The sequence below is a fragment of the Danio rerio genome, chromosome 16 (assembly GCF_049306965.1).
Source record: "Danio rerio strain Tuebingen ecotype United States chromosome 16, GRCz12tu, whole genome shotgun sequence".
In the NCBI taxonomy this organism is placed as follows: domain Eukaryota; kingdom Metazoa; phylum Chordata; class Actinopteri; order Cypriniformes; family Danionidae; genus Danio; species Danio rerio.
This window is the reverse complement of record NC_133191.1, coordinates 40,678,108-40,702,314: the sequence shown is the minus strand read 5'-3', so window position 1 is coordinate 40,702,314 and position 24,207 is coordinate 40,678,108. Positions and strand designations below refer to the sequence as shown.

The window sequence follows — 24,207 nt, the reverse complement described above, 5'->3', positions numbered from 1 at the left end:
CACAGCAGCACACACACTCCCCCAGTAAGATGGGTTCTGTTCGACAGGGACTCAAAGTTGTTTTGTATGTGTTGGATTATCGGGTAGAATTTCTCCCGGATCTCGGAGTATTTAGTGCACTCAGTTAGGATATGCAGCTCCGTCTCAATCAGCTGCTGAGGGCACAGCCGCTTCTCCACCGGCAGCCATGTTTTTTTTGTGCCGGCCCGTCTTTACGGCTAGCTGATGTCCGCTGCCCGCTTCTAACATGTTAGAAAATACTGCAAATCAAGCTGTCGGTATCTCCCCGCGGTTGAAATTGTTCGTTATTCGGAAAAAAAGAAGAATAAATATCAGCGCGCAGTAGTTGCTTTCTAGATCATTTTAGGCCTATATTCAGCTGTTTTAATCTTGCAATTCTGATAATTAGAGATAATGTCTGTTTTTATCAACTTGTCTGTCATTTATTTCTCATTTGCTACTTATTTTATTAATTTGTTGATGTTATTAGTCGCTTTTTAGGTGCTGCTATGAATAAAATAAAACTATTAAAAAGCACATTAAAGACTACTCATAAATTAAAACATTCATAAAGGAGTATCTTATGAAAAAACACCAATTACCGGGGTCTGCTTTTGGTTTTAAAAGAATCAAGCAGCTTTAAAAATATAATTTGCTGAAGAGAAATGACAGGGAAAAAAAGATTGAACATATCGGGACTGTTAAAAGAACATTCCTCTTTGAATTATTCTTTCGAGTCCGACACATCAGCTAAGATTATGAACGACGGAGTGTCTCTCCTGCTTCAGTGGCGTGTCCAGCTGGTTATAAACGAGGAGGCGGAGAGAATGCGCTGCTTAGTTACGGCTCGATATATTTAAATAAAAACTAACAACGAGTTGCTTATAACGCTCAAAAAGTTAAACTCAAATGCACAACCCTTGTTGGTTGCACCTGCGGGATGCACAATGAACCTAACGCGCCATAATTTTAATTCTATATTCGTGAAGAATGAGCCAACCGCATATGCTTAGTCCTGTTGGTCGGGACTCTGCTTTATAACTTATTAGTTTATTACAATAATCACACTTAGCTTTGCCATCGTTCTTCACCACATAGCCACTCAACACATCTTGCGGTCCATCTTTAATGTTTAGATTATTGAAGGTGCTATTGACGTTTTGAGAAAAAAATTAATAGTACTGAAACTAAATTATTGAAAATAAACTTGCGGGAGTTCATTTATGTCCTGCGGCAACATTATTTTTATTACACTTTAAGTGATCTGCTTGAGGTAGGTCACGTTTATCAATGGTAAGTTTTAGCCTAAGTTTACATCAATAACATAATGTGCATTGTCCTTTACCATACAAAAAAAAAAAAAAAAACCATTATTATACACCAGTTGCCTGTAGCCTATAAAAAGGCTGCAAATATTTTTAAATGCATTAAAAGGCAAGCACATAGCTTAGCCTTAGTTTGTTCACACTCTGCCTGTATTAACATAAATGCTGTATTTTAATATAGCTAATTTTGATTAATTAGCTTTAACTGACAGCCTTTTCTTCTTTTTCCGCGGTTATGCGGCATTATATTTCACACGCATATGCAAGGTGACTGAATATGAAATTAAAATACAAAACATACTGAGCCATTAAGTAAAAAAACAAAACAAAACAACAGTTATACTTTAAAGCAGAACATTGACGTTTTGAAACAAAAAACGGAACTGAAACTAAATTATTAAAAATAAACCTGCCAGACTTAATTTATGTCCTATTTTCATTATTCATTTATTTTCATTATTCGTTTATTATTATTATGTACTATAATTGAAACATAAAATGAGATCGTAATTATAATCAACAACGAAAATGTAAATAAAAACGTAAATTAAAAATATAAATGAACATGTCTAGTCTTAGTTCTATCAAAACAGCAAACACTACATCTCTCTATATTTAGACTAAAAGACTGCTTTATTTATTTATTTATTTATTTATTTATTTAAGACTAATTATTTGTACTGAATTTTTGTGCTTTCATTTTAGTTGTCTTTCATTTCTTCAATTCTATTTTCCAAAACGAATCCTCTTTGCACTTAATAAGTTTACAATAAACCAGGTAAACAAAATTTAAATGTAAGTTGAGGTGATCGCAAGTTCACAACTGTGAGGTGATGTGCTCTACCGGCAGGATAATCTATATTATTTTGCTGTTTTTTATATGCGCACGTTTAAGATTTGAGATTATAACATTGCCATGATAGTCAAAGAAATCAAAACATTATTTTCACCCCAACGCAATTTAATCGGGCACTGAAGGCTAATAACTTAATTCTTATATTTGCTTTTTGACTTCTCACCATGTATCTTTTCTACAGCATAGTATAGTGTAAGAGCATGTCTATTACCAGAAAAACTAAATTAAAATTATATTTTAATTGAACACATCACATCACATACAGTAAGCTACGCCTACAGAACAGTCTGTTTAGCATTGTGAAAAGGCAAAGCTGAATATCTGTGGTTAAAGTGCCACCCAGCGGTCAAATGCTGCTGGCGCATCAAGTACCGCCGTCGCCGCGGTATGAATGGCGGCACAAGGAACACATTGAAGTAGTAACATCTGTATGTCCTTTTGGATGGTAAATATTTTAAGTGGTTTGATTTCTATTGAGTTTATTTTAGGTAACTATCAGAGGAGGGTAGAAACTTATTTGTACTCGTGTAGCTTGATGACTAGCATATACTGTATACACCAGAATGCATAAAGGGTTATAATAAGGGAGAAGATCATTGTATGGACACTGTCACAATATGTGGATGATTGAATTATCTACAGCTTCACAGAGCTCTAGTTCAATTAAAAGACTTGAGTGGAGACCATTGCTCCAAACAGTGAGATGATGACTGTTTTTAGTGTTGACTGGATAGAGAATTATTCTGTAAACAAGCACAGTTGAGAAACTATGATGAGTAGATGATTAGAGGTAGCATCAGGAGCAGATTATGAAGCAGGGATATTTATTACATCTGTGACAAGAGAAGTATTTCCTAAATTTTGAAATGCCTTCAGAAATAAGTTCATAATGGGTTTGCATTCATAAAGTAATCATGAAGTTAATGAGTGATAAATAAATAAAAACATCTAAAGGAGTATGAAAAATTATGAATAAAACAAAAGAGAGAGTAATTGTATTATGCTCAGTTACCAGAAATGGCTGAAAGAGATGAAGATGATCCATCAAGACCAACCCTCAATGAAATATGTGAAAATAATAAACTTAATGGGATTAATGTGTTTACAAGTGCATTGGTGAGTGATGGCATGGAAACTGACAGAAACAAGCATCTAACACCACATCGCATGAACTGCTATTGGGTCGACCCTTGAAAGAAACCTTGAAAGAAACCTTGCAAGAAACAGCATGACCCTTGCAAGAAACCACATGAAACTTTGCATAAAACCTGGCATATAATCTCACCTATAACCTTGCACATAACCTCTTGGAATGGTTTGCAAAGATGTCTAATGCAGTAGGGACTTTAATAAAGAAACAATTAATTGCCATGTGCATAGCGATATCTGTGCAGGAAACCAGAAAGGAGCCATGTGAGAGAGCAGAGATATAAGGTCCAATTGGTCCAGCTGATCGAGTCTATCTGTGGATGCTCTGGAGAGCTCAGGAGGAAAGGACCATATCTGGATGAGGGCAAATCCAACAGCTGCCAAAGTGGATGCCATTGATGAGGTACCAATGCCTCAAAGGAGCGAAAGGGAACAACTCCAGCAAGGGAAAGCTGACTGGAAACAGAGGAGCCTGAATATTCCAAAGCTCTAAACTACTAAGTGCCACGTGTGGAAGCAAGAGTTTATCAGAACAAAGAAAAAAACAAAGAAACAAAGAAAATTATCATGATTCTGATAATGTGCCTGAATACCACATACAGAAGTGCCACAAGTCAAGGGATGATGAATGCACAACTGCAGATTTCAAAACTCAGACTCTCAACCACACATCTCCATTAACAACTTTTCAAAGTCTAATGAAGATGCTGATAGCTTGGAATAAGAGAAACAAGGATGAGCAAAGATCAAGATCAACATTTGATGCTTTTTACGTTTGCATATTGATTTTGTTTGCATATTGCTTTCATGGTACCTATATATAATATCACTTCAGTATATTCTACATGAGTGTGAAAACTAGCAGCTAGCACTGAACCAACTGAATACTTATGCTTAAAACATTGTTGTCTTTGATGTGTTAAGAGAAAAACAGAGTACAGTCTTTTACTTCCTTCAAATCAAAAGTAAAAGGGAAGATGTTTGGCTGGACTTCTGTCAAAGTACAGTGGCATAATCTAGTCAATTGATAACAGCTATGTGGCTAATATCAGTCACTAGATAGAGGTAATTAAGAGAACTGGATTATGAAATTGCACTTTGGGGTTAAAAGACAATAATATTAAGACTAAAGTCTTAAGAGGAGGGATTGAAGAAGATTTTATTCTCTCTGTATGAAGTATTTTCTAAGTGTAAAGCAGTTAATTTTCTCTTCTCAAAATGTATGTAGTGTTTGCAGCAAACATGCCGGCCTGTGTTAAAAATACAGTGATATGTCTGTGTAAGATGAGTATGCCTGCACAGGAGCAACACTAGGAGAAGGCTGAGTGACTGATTGTGTAGAATAACTGAATATGTAAAGCACTGATTATTTATGTTAAATACTTGTATGAAGCTATATGTGTCAGAAGTTAGAATGAGTAACATATTATCAAGTTATTATCCTATCATGACAATGTATGTAAACACTTAGTTCCTTTGCATAAGTTGCATCTATACTTTACTGACATAGACCTGTAACATCTCTGTTGACATGAGCTAGTGGGCTGAGAGCCAAGAAAAGCAGGACCCCTTAGACTAAAAACCTATTCAAAAATGGTCAAGAGTTAAAAAGAGACTTAGGGGTGTGTCAAATAATCCTGTATAAAAATTGTAACAAACACACTGAAACTTTAGAAGGTGTCCAGGAGAGACTTCAGAAAGCTCTGGGGTCTGCTCTGCTCTTTCTCGGCTTTATTATGGAGAATAAAGTCTATTTTCTGATATTCAAAACCTCTGGTCTGATAATTTGTAATTAATGAGAAGTCAATATTTACCACAACACATATTGATCTACAATTCAAGTGAAGTAGAATATTACCAATATGAAGTAACACCTGTTCTAAGGTCCTTTTCATTAGCTCCTCCTTCAGTCTGGTCCACACTTCATTTGTCACTTTTGACTTGAATCTGGGATGCAAGGCTGTGCCCTCCTCCATCTGATATTCAAGACAAAAACACTGAGTCAATCACTGAATAATTCTAATGAAAACAAGAGCAAATTCAGCAGGATTACACTGCACCCCTGGTATCTTTTTGAGAGGTCATTCCAGATAGGGTCCTTGATGGTCTTTGTGAAGGAGGAGTCCTCTTTATTCACTGTGAAGTGGTGCTGGAGCTTATTTAAGATAGGCAGAATCTGACCCAAGTTTTGGCTCCTTTCAGCAGAGACGCAGAGGGTTGACGTGTAAAGTATCTTTGTAATTTTGACAAACTCTTCTGCTTTTCTAAAATCCTCATCAGAAATTCTCTGCAGTCTGTAAAATATGATCAGATTCATTAGCTGGACTATAGATTCATGAGCAAAATCGTTTACACTGAAAATTGAATAAGCATTTAAAATGAGAACAGAGTTTTTACCTGTCCTTGTCCATTAATTTCTTAAGACGATGGTCCATGGAGGTGGCCTGGAAGGCAGAGAACTGCTCTAGGAATCGCTCCACCATGAGGAATAAGCTATTCCACCTTGTTTTCACATCAAGGATGACAGCATGTTCTGGAAGACCTAAAATGGGAAAGAGAAATTTATGTTTGTGTTTGTGTGGTTATCAAAGTGGCTGTTTATTTGCAGAAATGTTTTACTGCATGATTTAGCAAAGGATTTTTATTAACTATTTGGCCAAAGAGTTTTGCACTAAGGTTCATCTATTCTGATTTCTACCTACCGAGAAGATGCTGCTTCTCTTTAAGGATAGGTTTAGCCAGGGTGGATCTTTTCAGCCACACCACCATTGCTCTGATCCTTCCTGCCCACTGTGAGACTGAGGTAATTGTGGAAAGCTTCTGAGCAGCAATATTGAGAGTGTGAGCAAAGCAGCCAATTTTTTTAATACTCATCTCTTTTTACTGCTACATCCATGTTTGCTGCATTGTCACAGCAACTACTCTATCCTTTATATTAAATTCATCAAGAATATCTCTTATCTCTTCTGCTAAAATGTCCCCTGTCTGGGATGTGTATACTGCCCTTGTATGTAGGACCCTCTCTTTCATGGAACCCTCTCTGACAAAGTGAAGTGACACTGTCAGGTAGTGGTCCTGTGCAATGCTGATCCAGCCATCAGCAGTCACAGCCACATCTCTCACATCTTGCAACTCTTTCTTGATATTTTCTTTTTCAACTGCAGGTATGAGGGTATTTGAGAGCATGTCTCGGCTGGGGGACTGATTTCTGGGGTTTAAAGTGCTTATCATCTCCCTATATTTGACATCATCAAACACAAAAAAGTAACATTAGCATTATTTTATCATTGTTGCTTACTATAAAAAGATTTAAAAATTATCTAGGTTAAGAGACTACCTACAAACATGGCCAACAGCCTAAATGGTAATAATATTACAACATCATTTACAGCTTACTGTTCTTAGCTCCACCATGAAGCCTCCACAGGAGAAAAAGGCAGCAAACTTTTAACAATAAAATTTGTAACGGCCCTGTGGCATTCATCTTTCCTTTCCTTGTTCATTTTTCTGCCAGTGCAATGGATTATCACTTGATGGTATCCTAATTCCAGGGTCAGCAGGAGCAGACTATAACATTAATGTGAAGAAAACTTGAAAGCTAAACTGTTAATGCAGCCAAGGATAAGGACATTTAAATAAGACAAGTTTAATGTGAGGTAAACTTTATCATTTACCGTTAACCTTAAAGCATTTTAGTATCAATTTAGCTAGGTATTTAAAGCCATCGGATCAGTACATAACGCTGCACAGCATACATTAGGTCCAAAAAAAGAATGAATACATTTTCCCCGCACAAACTTAGGCCCCGTTCACACTGTCAGGTCTTGATGCCCAATTCAGATTTTTTTGTCTGTCCGTTTACACGTTCTTTTAATTGTGACCCATATCGAATTCATGCGTTTACACTTGCCATACAACCTATGATGCATGCATAAAGGCGGGTCCTAGCATCTGTGCCACACTAGCCACGATGGAATAAATTTTCTTTTTAGCTCTACGAAATATGTGGTGTAGTATAAGCAGCAAATGGTTCAGTCCAGATTTACCCCCACGCAGTTTATGTAATGGTACGGCCCTGATGTGTGTGTGTGTGTAAGATGTAGCCTGTGTGCGCACTGGTGTTAAAGGGAATAAAGTTGTTCTATGTGTAGCCCGCAGTGCGTGCATTGATAACGTTAATAGCGTAAAAATTACAACATGAATTTGCCCAACTTTAAAATGATTTTGAGGCGAAGGAGGTGGGGAAGGGCCTGCATCGCAGCTAGCGCTTATTGTTTATATGCTGTATGATGTCCTACACCACTGAGAGGAATTTGTGGTACGAGAGAGATCTCAGGTCTAGTGGGAGCAAATAATGGCGACTGACCACCGTCCTCCATGTTTCCTCTGTTGTTGTTGTTTTTTCCCACGTCGGAATATCCACACACGCTCTCTCTTCCACACCATTAAACCGCGGAGAAGCACCACATTGTCACAAGTTTAAGCAAAAAAAATCGGAATTGGGTCACATTTAACTGGTAGTGTAATCTGGGCCTTAGCTTTAACGGTACACAAGCAAGAAGTGCTAAAAACTGATTTTGTATGTCTGTTTGCCTTTCGGAGCCCCAACCATCGCGCAGTTATACTCATCAGTCATGGAAGACTACAGTTGTGGTGGGCACGTTGTTGGAGGCCCTGAGTCAGGAAAATACTAAGAGGATGAAGATAATGACTGCGTCGGAGCAACTTTCTGCTCGTAAATTAATTCTGTGTACTGTCATGGGGACTCTGCAGATATCATAATGTCAAATTTAAGACCTTTTACGACCTTTTTAGGACCATTAAGTATTACATTTAAGACCTATATCGCAATATCAAAAACACGCGAGAGAAAATGTAAAAGCATTAAATTAGGGGTAAAACAAAGTTATTTAAATTGAACAGTGGTAAAGTCAGATTAAATGCACCGTTGAACTACAGAAAAAACAAACATCTTATGCAGATTTATACTTTCACCTGGCACCGCATCGCACAACTCACAAAACAGATTAAGGCTTTTATACTTGACACGTTCACCATTGAGATATTTTTTTTTAATGACAGGCGGCGCTCCAAAAAAACAGAAAGTAAAATCAGACGAATAAAAAGATAATCATTATCATTGAAGATGTTTTTGGGGGCCTCTTTTTTTGTTGTTTTAACAAACTTATCCCTCAGGTTTTTCCAAAGTTTTACAAAAACTTTCCTACTTTCCGATGGCTGTTGCAATTTCTAGCCAATAATTATTGGTCATTCTGGCAAGCAGAAATGTAACCGTGATAGAAAATAGGTAATAATAGGTATAAATTAGGTATTTTAGGTATTATAGCTTACTGTACTATTCACTCTTTAAATAAATGCTACTATCAATCCCATTTTATCACTAAAATAAAGTGAACTAGTGTCTGCTGTAAAGTGTTTTGTAAAGTACTTCAATTACTCTGTTGTGGTAATTCTATAGTTGCTATTGTAACACAACTACAGTATGCTGAAGCTTCTTTGGAGAGCAAAAGCACGAAAGGAGTCTGACTGAGCGAGAGCAGATCATTCGCACGTGAGCAGCCAGTGTTTTGAGAGCTCGCAAGCAGTTTTGTCCATGAACAAAAGGAAACCGGCGCGCGAGCAGAGATTCGCTCTCTCGTATTACAGCACTTCTTACTTATAAAACTGTACTTGCGACATTTGTCAGTGAAATCATGTTGCGTGCACTCAAAGCGAACTTCCGCAAACACAGCGATGATGTCACATTTGCCGCGCGCACTGGGTTTAATATCAGAAAGCTGATTGGCTATTGAAAGTTGACCTTTTTGTAGTTGTAATGCAAATTACAATTGGACTAGTGAAATAAAGAACTACAACACCCCAAAGACCTAGCAATAAAAACAAAAATAAAGACCTGTGCAAAAATATTTAAGACCTAGAACAGCAAATTTAAGACTTTTTAAAGCCATAAATTTCGATTTTTTTATTTTAAGACTTTAACACTTTTTAAGACCCCGCGGGGACCCTGTGTCAGGTGTTTTATCATATTTGACGTGTTGCCAGTCTTGGTCGCGATAACTTTACAGATATTGCATCGTGCGCTGTTGCCGTCAATCTTTGCATAATGTAGCCATACTTTTGATTACTTAAACATCCTTTGCATTAAATGTATGCTATGCTTTAAAGAGTAGTAGTGTACGCATTACAGCCTCACATTTGACAAGCTCTGAGTGAGTGCGCGTAACCGTCGTAAACTACTGATTTTCAAGACAGCCTTGCTGCAGTCAATCACCAGCATTTGACCCGGTCACGTTAAGGATGGCTCAGATTTTCTAGCTCACTGACGTTGACAAGATTATACCCTTGAGTATCGAAATTTGGTACCGAACGCAAAAGAATTTTTCGATACTCGATAGTAGCAAGACGATTCGGTCGATACCCAGCCCTAATTGCAAGGTATTCACACACAAAGTAGGCCTACCTGAAACTTTGAATTAGAAAAAGCTTAATAATACATTGGACAGATCATCAACACACTGATTTATCCTCTTTGTGCTGCTCAGTTTTTGAAAGTGTCCGATTGAGTTTCTTCTTCTGACGGGAATACTTTAAGTGCTGCCAATAGTTAGTAAAGCCTGGCTTATTGTGGTCAAAGTAGTTGATTATATTAATAAAAGTGAAACTGACAGGAGCAGTATGGATTGTCATTCACTGAACTTGTCATTAACTAAACATGATGTAGCCTAATATAGGCTATTCTGAAACTGTGAATATTTTGCTGTCATTTTAATTATATTAAAACTTTATTCAACAGACCAGTTTGTGTTTTGGCGCTGAAGCATTTAAGTGGACCTTGTTTTAAACTTTCTCCATCTCACTCAAAAAAGGAAACATAAGCTGGACCACAACATATATCAATGTCATAATGAATGCTCAAATAATGTAGCCTATAGTTTATAGCAAGCATCATGTTTAGTTAGATTGTGTGTTTGTCATATACAGTCAGCCTATAGGTCTGTTATTTTTACAAAAGAAGATTTATCATTTGAGTTTATCACCAGAGCTATAGAAACTGTATTATGCTTAGAAAAAAAAACAGCACAGTATCAGATCTGTATTAATCAATGCTCAGAATTTTTTGTATCGAGATCGGATCGGTTCCAAAAAAAATGGTATCGGTGCATCCCTAGAAAAAAATAAAGGAACACAAACTGCCATGATGTTTCAAGGGGTTAAAAGAGAACATGGTTGTATTTTTGAGTGCAATATGTACACTTTAGGTTTTGGTTTTAAGATACTAATGTGGAGCTTTACATACAAACACAAACTTTGAAAAGCCCCAGCTTTAGCACAATTACTGAGAGTGTATTAGCATTTCATCATCATCATCATCAAAAAAAGAAGAAAAAAGAACATACCTGAAGACTTGCATAACAAACATCCACCACAGATGTTGGCCAGTTTTAGAAACAATTTCACAAGTATATCTGAAAGCTTGAACAGTTCAATTATATTAATACTAGGGATGCTCAATATCATCGATTAACCGTTAACCAAAAGGGTGCGTTTGTAACCGATTAATGCTATCAGTTAAACCATGAAACATATTATTTGATATATTTTTAGTTTGGCTGCATAAGGGGCCGATTGAATGCGCCTTTGCGTTAAGAGGGGCATCTTTTGCTCGCGGCTCATCCCAGAGCAGCAGTTTGTGTTGTCAAGACAACTACAGAGAAGTTTTAAAGAGCATGGTTTCCGCTACATTCATTCTTCCATGGCGGGGACCAAAATGCATCCCGCCACGGCTACATTATCCATTCAAAACATTCAGTTATTGTTGTTGTTTTTAATAGCGGATTATAATCGCATCAAAATGTATTAAAAGGTAAGTGGATTATAACGCAAACTTTTCTGTAACCGTATAGTCTGTTTAACCCTTTGGCGTTACGTGCTGACTGACTGACAGGTGCGCGATGCGTGAGGCCAGAAAACACGACGAAGCTTTCAGTTAAGATGAACACAGTTTCTATAGTTATACTTTATTTAAAGATAAAGGAATATGGCTCTGCATATAATCACTCTATCTTGCTAGAGTTTATAGCCGTTTCGCTTTACTTCAGGACGCATTATTGCCGCTCTGAAGGTCTAATCGCTGTTTTAAGTTATCCAGAGCTGGATGAATATACAAATCTTGAATATCAATTTATTATATATTATTAAATATTACAATTGTAACAACACAGACACAATCGATACCCTGCTGATTCAGTCGTTTCATGAGAAGAAGCGCGGTCCTCTCTTCTTTTTTCCTTGTCAACATAAAGGCAGTGAGGTGCGCCTCGTTTTCGGCCCCTTGTTTAACTGCAAGGCATACTTAACTTGCGGGACGACAACGTATAACCCGTGCCTACAGACTAGGGATGTAACGGTATTGTAAATACCGTCATACCGCAATATTATTTTTTTTCGATATTACCGAAGTCGCATGACTCGGTAAAACTATAGGTCTTCTGAGAAAATTTGCTCAGGCGAATGAAGCGAACGGGAGATAGCGAAAACTACAATTGCCATCAGCCCATGCTTGACCATCATCCCTTGCGGTCTGTTGTCGCTACAGATCCAGTAATGCGGAAATGGAGTGTGCTGCTAGAAGCGGGGATGAAAAGAGCTGGAAAACTCTAAGGCCTTGTTTACACTAATGCGTTTTAGTTTGAAAACGCATAAGTTTTGCTACGGTTACGCCAACCGTCCACACTACGCCGGAGTTCTCGAGCGCCGAAAACTGCTGCTCCGTCTCAGTGTGGATGATGGAAAACGGAGACATCTGAAAACGGAAGCGGGGCTGCAGACATTCGCCTCTCTGATTGGGGCTTTTCCTGAATATTAAGTAGCCTAACACGCACAGTTCAGTCCTGCATTATCTCTGTGTAAGTTCAGACTTCGCAAGTTTGATCAAGGCTGCAGTCTCTTCTTCTCAGTTTGATATGGAAAAGCAGATTATACCGAGGACACGGGTAAATCTTCAAAGGGAACAGTGTACTTTATAACTTCATTCACATCACCCTGGCTTGTTTCACTTTCTCAACAATAAAATGTAAACATGATTTAAGGAACTGCCTATTTTCATTTTAATATTAGCAACTTAGACAGCAGACATGTTGAGGCGTCGTGCTGCATAAGATGAGCGTCATCTTCACTGTGTGGATATTGATAACAAAACGGAGCCGATAACAACTGCCTCCTTTCAATTTCAGTGAAAATACGAAACACAGCCTCTCTTTTGCTGAGTATCAGTTTTAAGAATCGATAATGGCCATTTTAAAAGTATAACATACAATAAGTTTATACATTATAGGAAATAAAGGCAAGCGATCAGTCAATATACAGAATGTACGTGGTTACATTAATCATTAACTTATCTTTGCGCTCAGCCAAAACACGTTACCTGAGAACAAGTAATAGATTCCAATGACCAAAGTCAGGGAATATGTCGTTAGATAAAGACAACAAGATAAATGAAATATCCCGTTTAATAAATATAGTGAGATTAGATCCAGCGGGAGATGCTTGATGAGAAGTCCGACTAGCAGAGCTCTCATCTGTGTAGATGGGCTGAGTGTGATTAAATGTTGAATGTGATGAGTTTTCAACACTACTAAATTGAAACTTTATTTTTTTACATGGTTTAATAATTTTTTGTTATTAAAATTGAAGTTCCTGTTTCAAAGCTTACAGATAGATGGCTAATTTGTATGTCATTGACACTTTTGGCACTTTTTTGGAGTATTTTCATAAGTTTTGTTTTTTCCTGTAAATGATTCAATAAATACCGTACCGTGACATTCATACCGAGGTATTACCGTACCATGAAATTCTGATACCGTTACATCCCTACTACAGACACATTTGCCAAAGAAGCAAAATGGAAGAAGAATATTGCTGTTTAACAGACGTGTTGATGCCAAACTAGCGCTGATGCTGACCTGGATCTGCATCATAAACACAACAAATAGGCTTTACCTTTTATTTTACAGCTTATAAAGCATGTATGCACAATAATGTAACATCATATTTAAACAACAAAACTGTTTACAAAAAGTCAACCTATGCGCGCGTGTTGTTGTCTTTTCATCACGCAGCGCACGCACTTGAACCGCGAGAGAGAGAGAGAGGAAACCATATCAGGACATATTCTTTAAAATAATGATTTCTATTAAAATGTAAAAAGGTTTTGTGATTATAATAATGACAGCGGGGCATTAAATAAATGCATATTTTCCGTGGAGCTGGCGATTTGAGAAAGTCTGCGATTTTATTTGACAGAAGAAAAAAAAAACATGATTGGCGAAAAAAAAACAGCCTATGCCGGTTATTAAAAAGAATCAGTCAGTATTTTCGTTTTGTAATATAAATTAATTATTGAAGTGAAAATAATTTAGGGCAGTCCTATTTATTTTATTCATTTTATTTAGTTCTTCTCTTATTCTGTTCTTCTGTGCTAAACACTGCAAGTGCGTAAAGATGCTCTGTTGTTTTGTTCTATTATTAATATGCTAGCACAGTGGTTCTCAAACATTTTTCATCAAGTACCACCTCGGAAAAAATTTGTCTTTGCAAGTACCACCATAATGAGCAGTTTTGAAATACAGTAGCGTATTAGGTCTAGTTAAGCAGCTTAAGCTCTGTACAGTTTAAAAAAGAAATAACTCCTGGTTTGTTAGCACCTGGAAATGTTGCCTAGACCTCATAAATATAGGCTTTATGTCATCATATTCGTATATAAATCATTTTTGATAATTTCTTTAAATATATGAAGCATGTACATATTACATATTTGATTCATCCGCGTACCACTAGAAAGAAGCCTGCGTACCACTAGTAGTACACGTACCACAGTTTGAGAACCACTGTGCTAGCATATAAAAATAAATTAGTATTTTAAAATGCATTATTTAATGTGTCAGACACAAAATAGACACGTCAATTTGTTTAATATAAAATTAATTGTAATCTGACCAGTTAACCGTTAATAACCGATTAATGAGCGACGGTTGTCGGTTAGCAAAATTAACCGAAATGAGCATCCCTAATTAATACATTATAATTTTGGAACAAATACAGAAATACAAAATAACAGGGCATGGAACTTTAATCATACCTCTGAATGGGGGAAATTTTCTTGCACATTTAACTGCTGTCTTCCAAGTCCAGCCATAGTGAGATGTACTTCTGCCTCTCCTTTTGGTGTTTTTTCATGCTGTTTGTCCAGCAGGTAAAAATACATTAATAAGCTTTTACATTGCCCCTTATATGGTGCAAAACAGCTTTTCCCTCTACGCTCCTCTCGGAAAAACCCAGGAAATGACCTACAAATATTTTCTCATTAGTGTAGGAACAATTTGTATTAGAGAAAAAAACACATTAGATTCTTCTACACATACAGTCATCCACTGAATCTCACACCTCATTTCTTGCTGAACTGACTGGCTCTGGAAACTTGATGTTGTCCTCTCTCTCTGTGTTGAACTAATCTCTCTTAGTTGGTTTGTGTTCTCTGGTGATCTTAGGGTGTTGGTGAGCCTCGACACCAGGCTTTGAGCAGCAGATATTATTTCTCCAAATGGAACCTGATAAACATTAACATAAAATTAAGCTGTAAGTCATGCAGAATTATGATTGACAATGGTTAAAGAGGGTAGACAGACAGACAGACAGACAGACAGACAGACAGACAGACAGACAGACAGACAGACAGACAAACAGATAGATAGATAGATAGATAGATAGATAGACAGAACGATGGATGGATGGATGGATGGACAGATTTTATTTAGGTTTTAATGCCATATCAGCAGCATTGGCTATATTCATGGCAAAAAACATGTACTAAATATACAATTTATAATCATATCATATCAGTTAGCATGATGACGCTCATTGCAGTTAGTAAACAATCTTAGCAAACATACATTTTAAAATAACAACAAAAAACATACAAGTAGCAAGCAACAACACTGAAAACAGTCATATACAATCTTTTAGTTAGATTAAAGATAAATATTGTAAAACACCTTTTCAAACAGCTCACTTCAAATATTTCCAGAATAAAAACATTCTCCAATATCATTTAAAAACACAATGTGTATTTTTACATGATATTAGAGAACGTTTTTATTCGGGAAATATTTTAAACATATTAAAATGTTTTATCGGTAAAATATTTTTACACAAGTCACCAATAGGTATTTCTTCCGCTTTTCATAAATATGCGAGTGTAAGCCATGAGTGTCTGATGCTACATCTTGTATGAACAACCTGGTCATGTCTATTTTCAAAATGGTAATTATTCCTTTCATTAATTAATGGATTCACTTCATACCATGTGTTTTTCCTACATTCATCCCATTCCATCTGCCATTTCTCATTAACATACAGATTTAAAACAGGTTTAACATCAGACACAGGAAGTTTACGTTCTGTTATCTCCAACTTCTATCTTCCTTTATCATGCTTTATCTGCACGCTCATTTCCAACTCATCCCATATGACCAGCCCGGTATCCAGCAGAAAATAATATCAAAGTCTTTAGTCTTTAAAAGGTCCACTTTTTCTATTATGCTAAAAATCTTAGTATGATCAGTTTTCATAGATTCAAGTGCTTGTAAGCAGGACATAATCTGAGCTAATTAAAAACAGACAGACAGATAGATATTGGGCATTTTTCTAATTCTAAGAAACGAGTCTTATGTTGAGCAGGTAGATTTGAGGGAATAGTCACTATATGAGACAAAATATACTTTTTTGGCTATTTGCTCAAATTATTTAAGTTAGGTTACTCTACTTTAGATAAGAATTCTCTTCATAAAGACTTTGTAAATTGCTATAAATATATAAAAACGTCATTTCTGCTTAGTAATGTGGATTGCTAACTTAAAGATAATATAAAAACGTATATCTGAACATATAATCTTCTCTCATAAATCAATGAGGAGCTTATTTATTCAGCTTTCAGATGAAATACGAGTGTTTAAATGACTGCCCCTCATGATTTACGCCCATGGGTCCGGGTCACTTATTTAACCAATTGCTAATCTGCACAGACTTTATTACATTATTCAATATATTTTCCCACTCATTCGGTGATAATAAGATAAATTAACGTAGATCTCAAGTTTTTTAAACAATTGATGGATTTGATTCAGTGTCATAAAAATAAGCAAAAACCCTCAAATATTTAACTTGCCTTTTGCTGATATCTTCTTTATAATAGATCAATAGTCTATCTGGCTTTCAAAAACACTTAATCAACAGATGCCATGTTATAGTTAAACACCGTTAAGTGATTCACTGAGAAGTTCTGCGCTCGCTGCCTGTCAAGTTCACTTACGTTATGCTAACTTAGCTTGCTATCCTCGGCCCGATCTTAATTTTGATTCTGTAAAATGTCTAAGAAACACAGCGAAAATGGACCTCATTGAGTCTCAACCTTTATTACAGCTCATGGAGGACAGTTCTCAAAGAGGGATTAACAAAAGTCTTACCTGAGACGGTGTGTGGGAGCTGCCCAGACATTTTGTTCGGGGGGCTTCCTTCAGTCAGGATTCAGGATCTCATCACGCAAGCGCACTGTTGTGATCGATGACTCTGGCTCGTTTATTAATGCCTGTGACCGCGGTGATGTATTTTGACAGTGGACTGTCGCTGTTTGATTCGTACTCTTCGTGTCCGTGGTGAAACTATTTCGTGTCTGTAAAGTAACGTCACAAGTTATGTTCCGTTTTCCTTTGCGGTTTCATAATTGCAGATGCGTGAATTTTATAATTATAACAGAAATTTTATTCCATAGGTTAGCAACTTCACGTACTGCCGCCAAGACATCCTCGTTTCCATGACAACTAACATTAGACTCCGGAGCTCTCGATTTCTTAGCAGCAGACTTCTGGACAAGAGTCAACGCATCGTGATTCCGTATTACATTGTAATTTCAGTGCAGAGCTAAAGGCCGATGCAGAGTCCTCAAATTAATCAGCCGTGTTGGACCCGTCAAACATCAATCATGCCAGGCCTTGCGTGATTAACTTTATTCTTCCCTCTTTTCCCCATGCAGAGATGGCAAAAGAGTTGTATAAGGTCCACGCGTATTTTATAATGTTATCACGAGCCCTAAACAGTAGGTTAATATGCCACTTCACCTTTTACACCCTGAAGAATAAACGCGAACACCTGTACCTACAGGACCCCCATCCCATCTTTGGTCTGGCCCTACGCTACGTCATAAATCGAACGCGCTCTGCACCGCGAGTGTCAGAATCCACCAGACGCCTGACAGAACAGACGTGTATTGAGGAACTTTTCATTTGATACTCAGACAAGGCGAAAACTCAGATAATTAACTGCAGTAAACTCATTTATACACCCTAGAGAGCGTTATTTACTGCTAATAAATGGAAAAAAGTATGTTACATGTTCCCGGTCCTTCCGGACAAAGAAGACCGCCATGTAGACAGAGGATAGGGCCTTCTCCTGGTTCTGGTACATTTGAATGTATTTTTAATGTTTGATTGATGTTGTTTAACCCTTGTGTTGCTGTTTCATACACACTGGGGTCATTTGGCCTCAACTTTCTCTCAGTTTCAGCAAATGGAGTGATTTTTTTAGTGACAAACTATTTTGACATATTTTGGGAAAAGGCTTTTGAATTAAAAAAAGTTTCAAAAAACTTAATTCGGGGCAAATTGGCTTTGTTTATGTTGTTGGCTGTTACGGGTTAAATTGCTTTATTTTTATACTGTCTGTTCAGGCATAACTAGAAGCTGTCTCAAATGAACATGCTGTTTTTATCTTTCAGTGGAAGCAAAATATGACCTGAAAGAAAATATTGGAGCTGGCTGCTACGGCAATGTCTATCGTGGTATCAGAAAAATGGACGGCAAACAGGTAAGTCTATTCACCCTAGTCCAGTTTAGAGGACATCAACTTTAGAGAAATCATGTTTGATTGCTCACTCATGTTTAATTCTACTTTTCATCCACAGTTTATCATCAAGTCGACTACTTCAGAAGTTGACAGCAATGTGGTAAGTCTGAAAACATCATGCGTGATTCATATTTGAAGCATCACAAAATACATTTAATAGATGAGTCTGTCTGCGGCTGTGGTTATACAAATATCTACTGATCATTTTGTGATTCACTGCTGTTTTCTGTTTATTTATGGTTATGATGGGAATTAATATGTGCTCTGCCGAGTTTTGATGCTGAAAATTTAACTCTGCAGTTTAACAGTGACTTTATATACATATAACAGAAAAAAGTAGTCACATGCCAATATTCAATAATTCAGTATATCATAATAATGAACATGCACAATAATGAATAATTATTATTTACACTTTTAGAGTGTCTTTTAAGATTATTTTATTCTGCAACATGTTGAACCCTTATTAAGCCATTTATTTTCAAACATGATGCTTTTCTCATGTTAATCTGGGCTACGACTTTGGGAATTCAGAGACTGTTTGTCTTTGGTTCGTTAACTCTGTGCAGTAAAGTCCTCTCGTTAACATCAGTTAATTTATCTAAAGTAGTTTAGTTTATACTTTATTATAGTGTTACCTATTATTGTACTTTATAATCTTTTTTTACATGTATTTAATAAGCAATACACTAGGTATTGTTGTAATCATACCTGATAAAGTAATCTGTTTCACAGCTCAGCTTAATATCTTGATAAAATCAAAGCTTCCGCAATTCATCACATTAAAATCTAATACCGTCTGAAGCCGAATTACCAGATTTTTACATCACAATTGACAAAACCAGTGCAGATAATAAACATCAAGCTCCCATAATGCATTTCAAAAGCATAAATAAACACACAGAAAAAAAACATGAATCACAAAATACGGAAAGCTGCTGATTTACAGATTTTCTTTTACAGTTATATTGAAAAACAGGATTACATGTTGTTGATATGCTAATGCTAATGTGCACTTTATCTTCAGCCTGGATATCCGTTACCCATACCAATCGAAGTGGCCATGATGACAATTGTGAGAGATCCCCCCAGCCCGCTGCTCATCAAGCTCCAGGAATGGTTTTTAGTTAAAGTGGAGAAATTGCCAAGAGGAGTAAGTGTATTTATACAGCACATTTCATGCACAATGCGCTGCAGGAGGGTTTGTCTCGTTTCTTATTGTCGTTTTAATTTTGTAAATTCAAATTCCTAAATCAAGAAGCATTTCTGGACATGTAAATAACTTTGTCTTGTTTTCAGAAAAGCTTGTGGGTTAATGATATGCCGGTGCGGTAAGCAAAATAAACTCATTTCTACTTTAAAATCTATCCTGAATGTAACTGGAAGCCAGTGTAAAGACTAGGCATGGGCCAATAACTGTTTTTAAGGTATGGAAAAGTCGAGGTTTTAAAACTGCCAAATTTTCTGTAATACCGTTGTGTGAGATATATTATTTACAGTTTTTTTAGGACAACGGTATCTCCAGCTGAATAAATATCCAAAAATGCTGTTTTAAATAGTAAAGAAATCAGTGTTTTTGAAACAAATGAGGGCCGCAGAAGTCAATTAATCTTTTGAATTATTTAGCCTGACATGTTTACTGCCAAAAAAATATTATAAATCTATTACAAAATAAAATATATTGTTTTCAGAGGGGAACAAGTTTGTCTTTTACCCAGACATTCAAAAAGACTACATATTAGAGCAGTAATCACAATACCGTGAAACCGTGATATTTTGATCCAAGGTTATCATACCGCCACAATCTAATACCGGCCCATGCCTAGTAAAGACTGACCTGAGGACTGCTGTCGTGTGCTTTATTTTAACTCATTGCATCTGCTTACAGAAAGTGTGTAAGACAATAATGTTGGTGATGGAGTATCTCGGCCCGTGCAGAACACTGGAGGATTTCCTGCAGAAGCACCAACACCTGGAGGAGAGAGTCGCGCGTACGCTTATCCTGCAGATTGTCAAAGCAGCGCAGGAGTGCTTGAGGCGGAAAATTTGTCATCATGATATTCATGATTGTAATATCCTCGTCATCGACCGGCCTCTGCAAATCAAGCTAATTGATTTTGGCTGTGGGATGCACATCTGTCATGGTAAGTCAGATTATTTCAGGAGGAAGCCGAAAAACATTCATTAGTCTCTGAGACTCAGTTGAATGGGGCTTTAGCTGAACTGCTTGCTCAACACTAAACCTCTCTTTCTGACAGATCCAAAGAAATACCCACCAGACACAAGGATATCTCCAAAGAAGGCGGTTAAAAACACAGTGAAGCAGCTGTTTGGCATCATGCGGGAAATAGAAAAACAATGTTCCAGCATACCTGAAGGTAAGAAGATGACTGGGACTGACACTGTTCATCCCTCCTGTTGACTTATGGGTCAGAATTGACCCTGGCCACATTTTACCAGCAGAAAAACCCAAAACAATGTTTTTCTTTATCTTGAGGTTTGGTGACGGTTTCTAAAATGAGGCCAACATTAGGAAAATATATATTATATTTTCATGAAGACTGAACATTAGGGCACAACAGGAGTCATTCAGGTCAATATTGAGCTGTGTGTGTGTGTGTCCACCATTAACTAACTTTCTCTTTTAAAATGTTACAGAATTCATGGCATTTATGAATACCTGCATTACCCTTGGGGATGATGATCAGAGACTGCAAACAGTGCAGCAGATTCTGGATCAGCCATGGCTAAAAAACCAATAAAAATAAAGACTGTTCTAGATATGTGTAGTTTATGCTTTCCACCCTGAAAGAGGACCTGTTTTAGAGGAGATTTTGGAGCACGAGGGGTTCAGCATGACGCAGAGGCTTTCAGCAGCAGGAAATGGTTTCATTCTTCCATGTTTGATGTTTGTCATTTGTTGTTTTCCGCTTCTGCTTCCCAAATTCCTGCGAGGGTTGCAGTCAGAGCTGCATGTAAATGAGGGCCAGTTGAAGCCGCCATTAGAGTGACGTCAGCTTTCCTCCTCACCTGATTGGTTGGAGGGAGGAGGTGTCAATCTAGAGCTAATAGACCAATGGGGAGGCTTCAGCCGGCCCTCATTTGCATGCAGCTCTGACTGCGACACTTGCGGGAGGAAGTGCAGAATGTGGGAAGCAGAAGTTATGAAGAGCTTTGAGAATGGTGGTCTTAATATGCTGGATTTCCGTACATTAAATAATACTGTCAAAATTAAATGGGACAAAAAATATTCTCTAAAATCCAACATCAATCTGGAACTTTATTCCAAATTACATATTTTCTTAATTTGGATGGCTTAATTGTTATTACTCTGTAACTATAATGCTGATAAAATACCAGCTAAATTATCTCAATTTCATAAACAAAATTTCTTAATCGATTCAATACTCCCATCCCCCCTAAAGAATTTGCTGTCGTATTTGATGCCATACCATCTGGAGTTATTAGGTTAGTCCAAGGCATTCTCTATCCTTCTACTTCCCCCCTTGAGACGCTTCTACTACAAAGGTAGGAAAATATAGTTTCTCTGCAACTTCTTCAAACAAATCAGTACATTTACATTTAGCAGACTTACACATGAGGACGAAAAAAGAAATTTACACAACTATAAGAGCAACAATGAATAAGTGCTTTAGGCAAGTTTCAGGTGTGTAAAGTGTACGAAGCAAAACATTAGTAAATTATTTATTTATTTTTTTGTAATACAGTTAGCGGTGGAGCCAGAGAGGCAATTGCAGATTAGGAAGAGAAGTGGAGACTAAATAGTTGAGTTTTTAGTGGTTTCTTGAAGACAGCGAGTGACTCTGCTGTTCTGATGCAGTTAGGGAGTTCATTCCACCAACTGGGCAGATTGAGCGCGAGAGTTCGGGAAAGTGATTTCTTCCCTCTTTGGGATGGAACCACGAGGCGACGTTTATTCACAGAACGCAAGTTTCTGGAGGGCACATAGATCTGCAGAAGTGAGAGCAGATAAGAAGGAGCGAAGCTAGAATTCGCTTTGTAAGCAAACATCAGAGCTTTGAATTTGATGCGAGCAGCAACTGGCAGCCAGTGCAAACGGATGAGCAGCGGAGTGACATGTGCTCTTTTAGGTTCATTAAAGACCACTCGTGCTGCTGCGTTCTGAAGCAGCTGAAGAGGCTTGATAGAGTTAGCTGGAAGCCCGGCTAGTAGAGAGTTGCAGTAGTCCAGTCTGGAGAGAACAAGAGCTTGAACAAGGAGTTGAGCTGCATGTTCAGATAGGAAGGGTCGGACCTTTCTGATGTTGTAGAGTGCGAATCTGCAAGATCGAGCAGTTCTAGAGATGTGGTCAGAGAAGTTTAGTTGGTCATCAATCGTTACTCCAAGGCTTTTCACTGTTTTGGAAACAGTAATGGTTGCCCCATCCATCTGCATTGAAAAGTTCTGATGTTATTTCCTAATGGAACTGTATCAGTTCCAAATGTGACTTTTTTTTATTTTATTGGAATTCTTTTGTTTCAGATATTGATTGAAGAAATCAAATATGGCTCATCCCAAATAGCTACTTAATTACAAATAAGATAATAGAAGTTTCATTTAGAACTATTCCCCATACACACTCGGTCAATACTCTCTTAGTAAGATATAAAAAAGATATTGATATTAATTGTTCATTTTGTAAGCAACACAAAAAAAAAATGCCTAGTTCACTTATTTTGGCAATGCAGTTTTTCTAATTTGCTTTGAAATGATTTTTCTTTTTCTTATTAAGAATGTTGATAAAGATTTTTCCTTACTATGGGAAAATGTTTTGTTAATAATAAAACGGATGCTATACATAAAAAAATATATTTTTTTCTTAATCTTCTTATGTTATTAACAAAATTGTATATACATAAATGTACATTTTCAAACCAAAAACCCTTTTTAATATCTTGCTCACTGAAATGCAGCATTACTTTAAAACAATTTCTAACTCTTTTACAAAAAAATGCTTTAAAAACAACTGAAATGTGTCAATTATATAATCTTTTTCTTTAATATGTGATGTATATACCCCTACTGTTAATTTTTTTTGTTGTTTTCTTTTTTTAAAATGTTTTCTTTTTGTCTTTCCATTTTCTTTATAATGTACTGTGATTGTATATTTTTACTTGTCTCATAATTTTTAAAAAATGTGGAAGCGGAAAACAGCATCATGTCAGAAAACAATGGAAGTATGAATTCCTGATGATCTGATTTGGTCACTGACCACATGTGTGCTGCTCTTCTATCATTTCTGTGAAACTGAGACTGTATGCAGAGCGGCCTGCGAACCCCATGGAGTGTGTTGAAGCTGTTTTCTGCTGATCAAACTGTAAACTATTGTCTTCAATAAACTGTATCTCTGACTCCTGCTCTTTGTTCATCACACCGGCTCCTTGCATTAACACAAGTCAAATCCTTCAGCGTAGTGATACGGCACTGTAATGCACTCAAAACATGCCTGAACTACTTTATCTGTGTGTTGATCTGACAATAAGTGTGAACACAACACAAAACAACACAGAGAAGATCTGTTTTACAGACTGCAGACTCAATTTAGCCTTTATAGAACAATATTGATGCGTCATGTAATGTTTAAAGCACATTGCCCTGCCATTTGTGTGACTATAATGTGAAATATAAGAGTGTGTTCACTGATATGAGTAATCCTACTATAATATCTACTGAACTAGCACCAGGGCTCTTTCAGTGTCTGACCAGCAAATGTTGAGCTTTAGCCAAAGAACAATGGTTAGAATGGAAATGTCTTCATTTCACAACAGTTTTTAACAACACTCAGAAAAGTTTTGTGGAAAACTAATGGAAACACACTTATGCTTCAGTTTGTGCTAGTGTTACATCTACACAGCACAGTACACTCAAATATAAGCTAAT

General features: G+C 36.9%; 2 protein-coding genes across 23 annotated transcripts in view; one reads left to right on the top strand and one right to left on the bottom strand.

The window, feature by feature from the left end:
• Window positions 1-24,207, bottom strand: part of LOC137487301 (uncharacterized) — a 173,377-nt gene that overhangs the window by 29,436 nt on the left and 119,734 nt on the right. Inside the window, exons 1-8 of one of the 20 annotated variants that reach the window (XR_012392332.1) lie at window positions 16,872-16,958; window positions 14,794-14,957; window positions 14,489-14,696; window positions 6,720-6,897; window positions 6,033-6,565; window positions 5,728-5,872; window positions 5,391-5,624; window positions 5,205-5,306 (exon numbers count right to left, since the gene is read on the bottom strand). The exons of 15 other annotated variants lie outside the window; for them this stretch is intronic. Coding sequence is in view for 2 of the 5 variants with exons in the window: in XM_073926381.1 (XP_073782482.1) it covers window positions 5,189-5,306 (118 nt within the window). In the remaining 3 variants the exon portion in view is untranslated. Of the gene's footprint in view, window positions 1-5,188; window positions 5,307-5,390; window positions 5,625-5,727; window positions 5,873-6,032; window positions 7,737-14,488; window positions 14,697-14,793; window positions 14,958-16,871; window positions 16,959-24,207 lie in introns of those variants that run through there. 4 more of the 20 variants (XR_012392329.1, XM_073926381.1, XR_012392330.1 and 1 more) reach the window with 4 other exon arrangements.
• Window positions 17,631-23,678, top strand: LOC141378269 (serine/threonine-protein kinase pim-2-like). Of its 3 annotated transcripts, XR_012392372.1 has the most exons (8): window positions 17,631-17,862; window positions 18,179-18,267; window positions 18,365-18,406; window positions 19,334-19,459; window positions 19,606-19,637; window positions 20,195-20,450; window positions 20,565-20,684; window positions 20,965-23,678. XR_012392372.1 is itself a non-coding variant. In XM_073926399.1 (7 exons), exons 1-7 carry the CDS (start codon window positions 17,775-17,777, stop codon window positions 21,066-21,068), a joined length of 825 nt encoding a protein of 274 aa, XP_073782500.1. In that variant the 5' UTR covers window positions 17,631-17,774; the 3' UTR covers window positions 21,069-23,678. The 3 variants fall into 3 exon arrangements, 2 of the variants coding, with proteins under 2 accessions (XP_073782500.1, XP_073782501.1); XM_073926399.1 differs by lacking the exon at window positions 19,606-19,637; XM_073926400.1 differs by lacking the exons at window positions 19,334-19,459; window positions 19,606-19,637.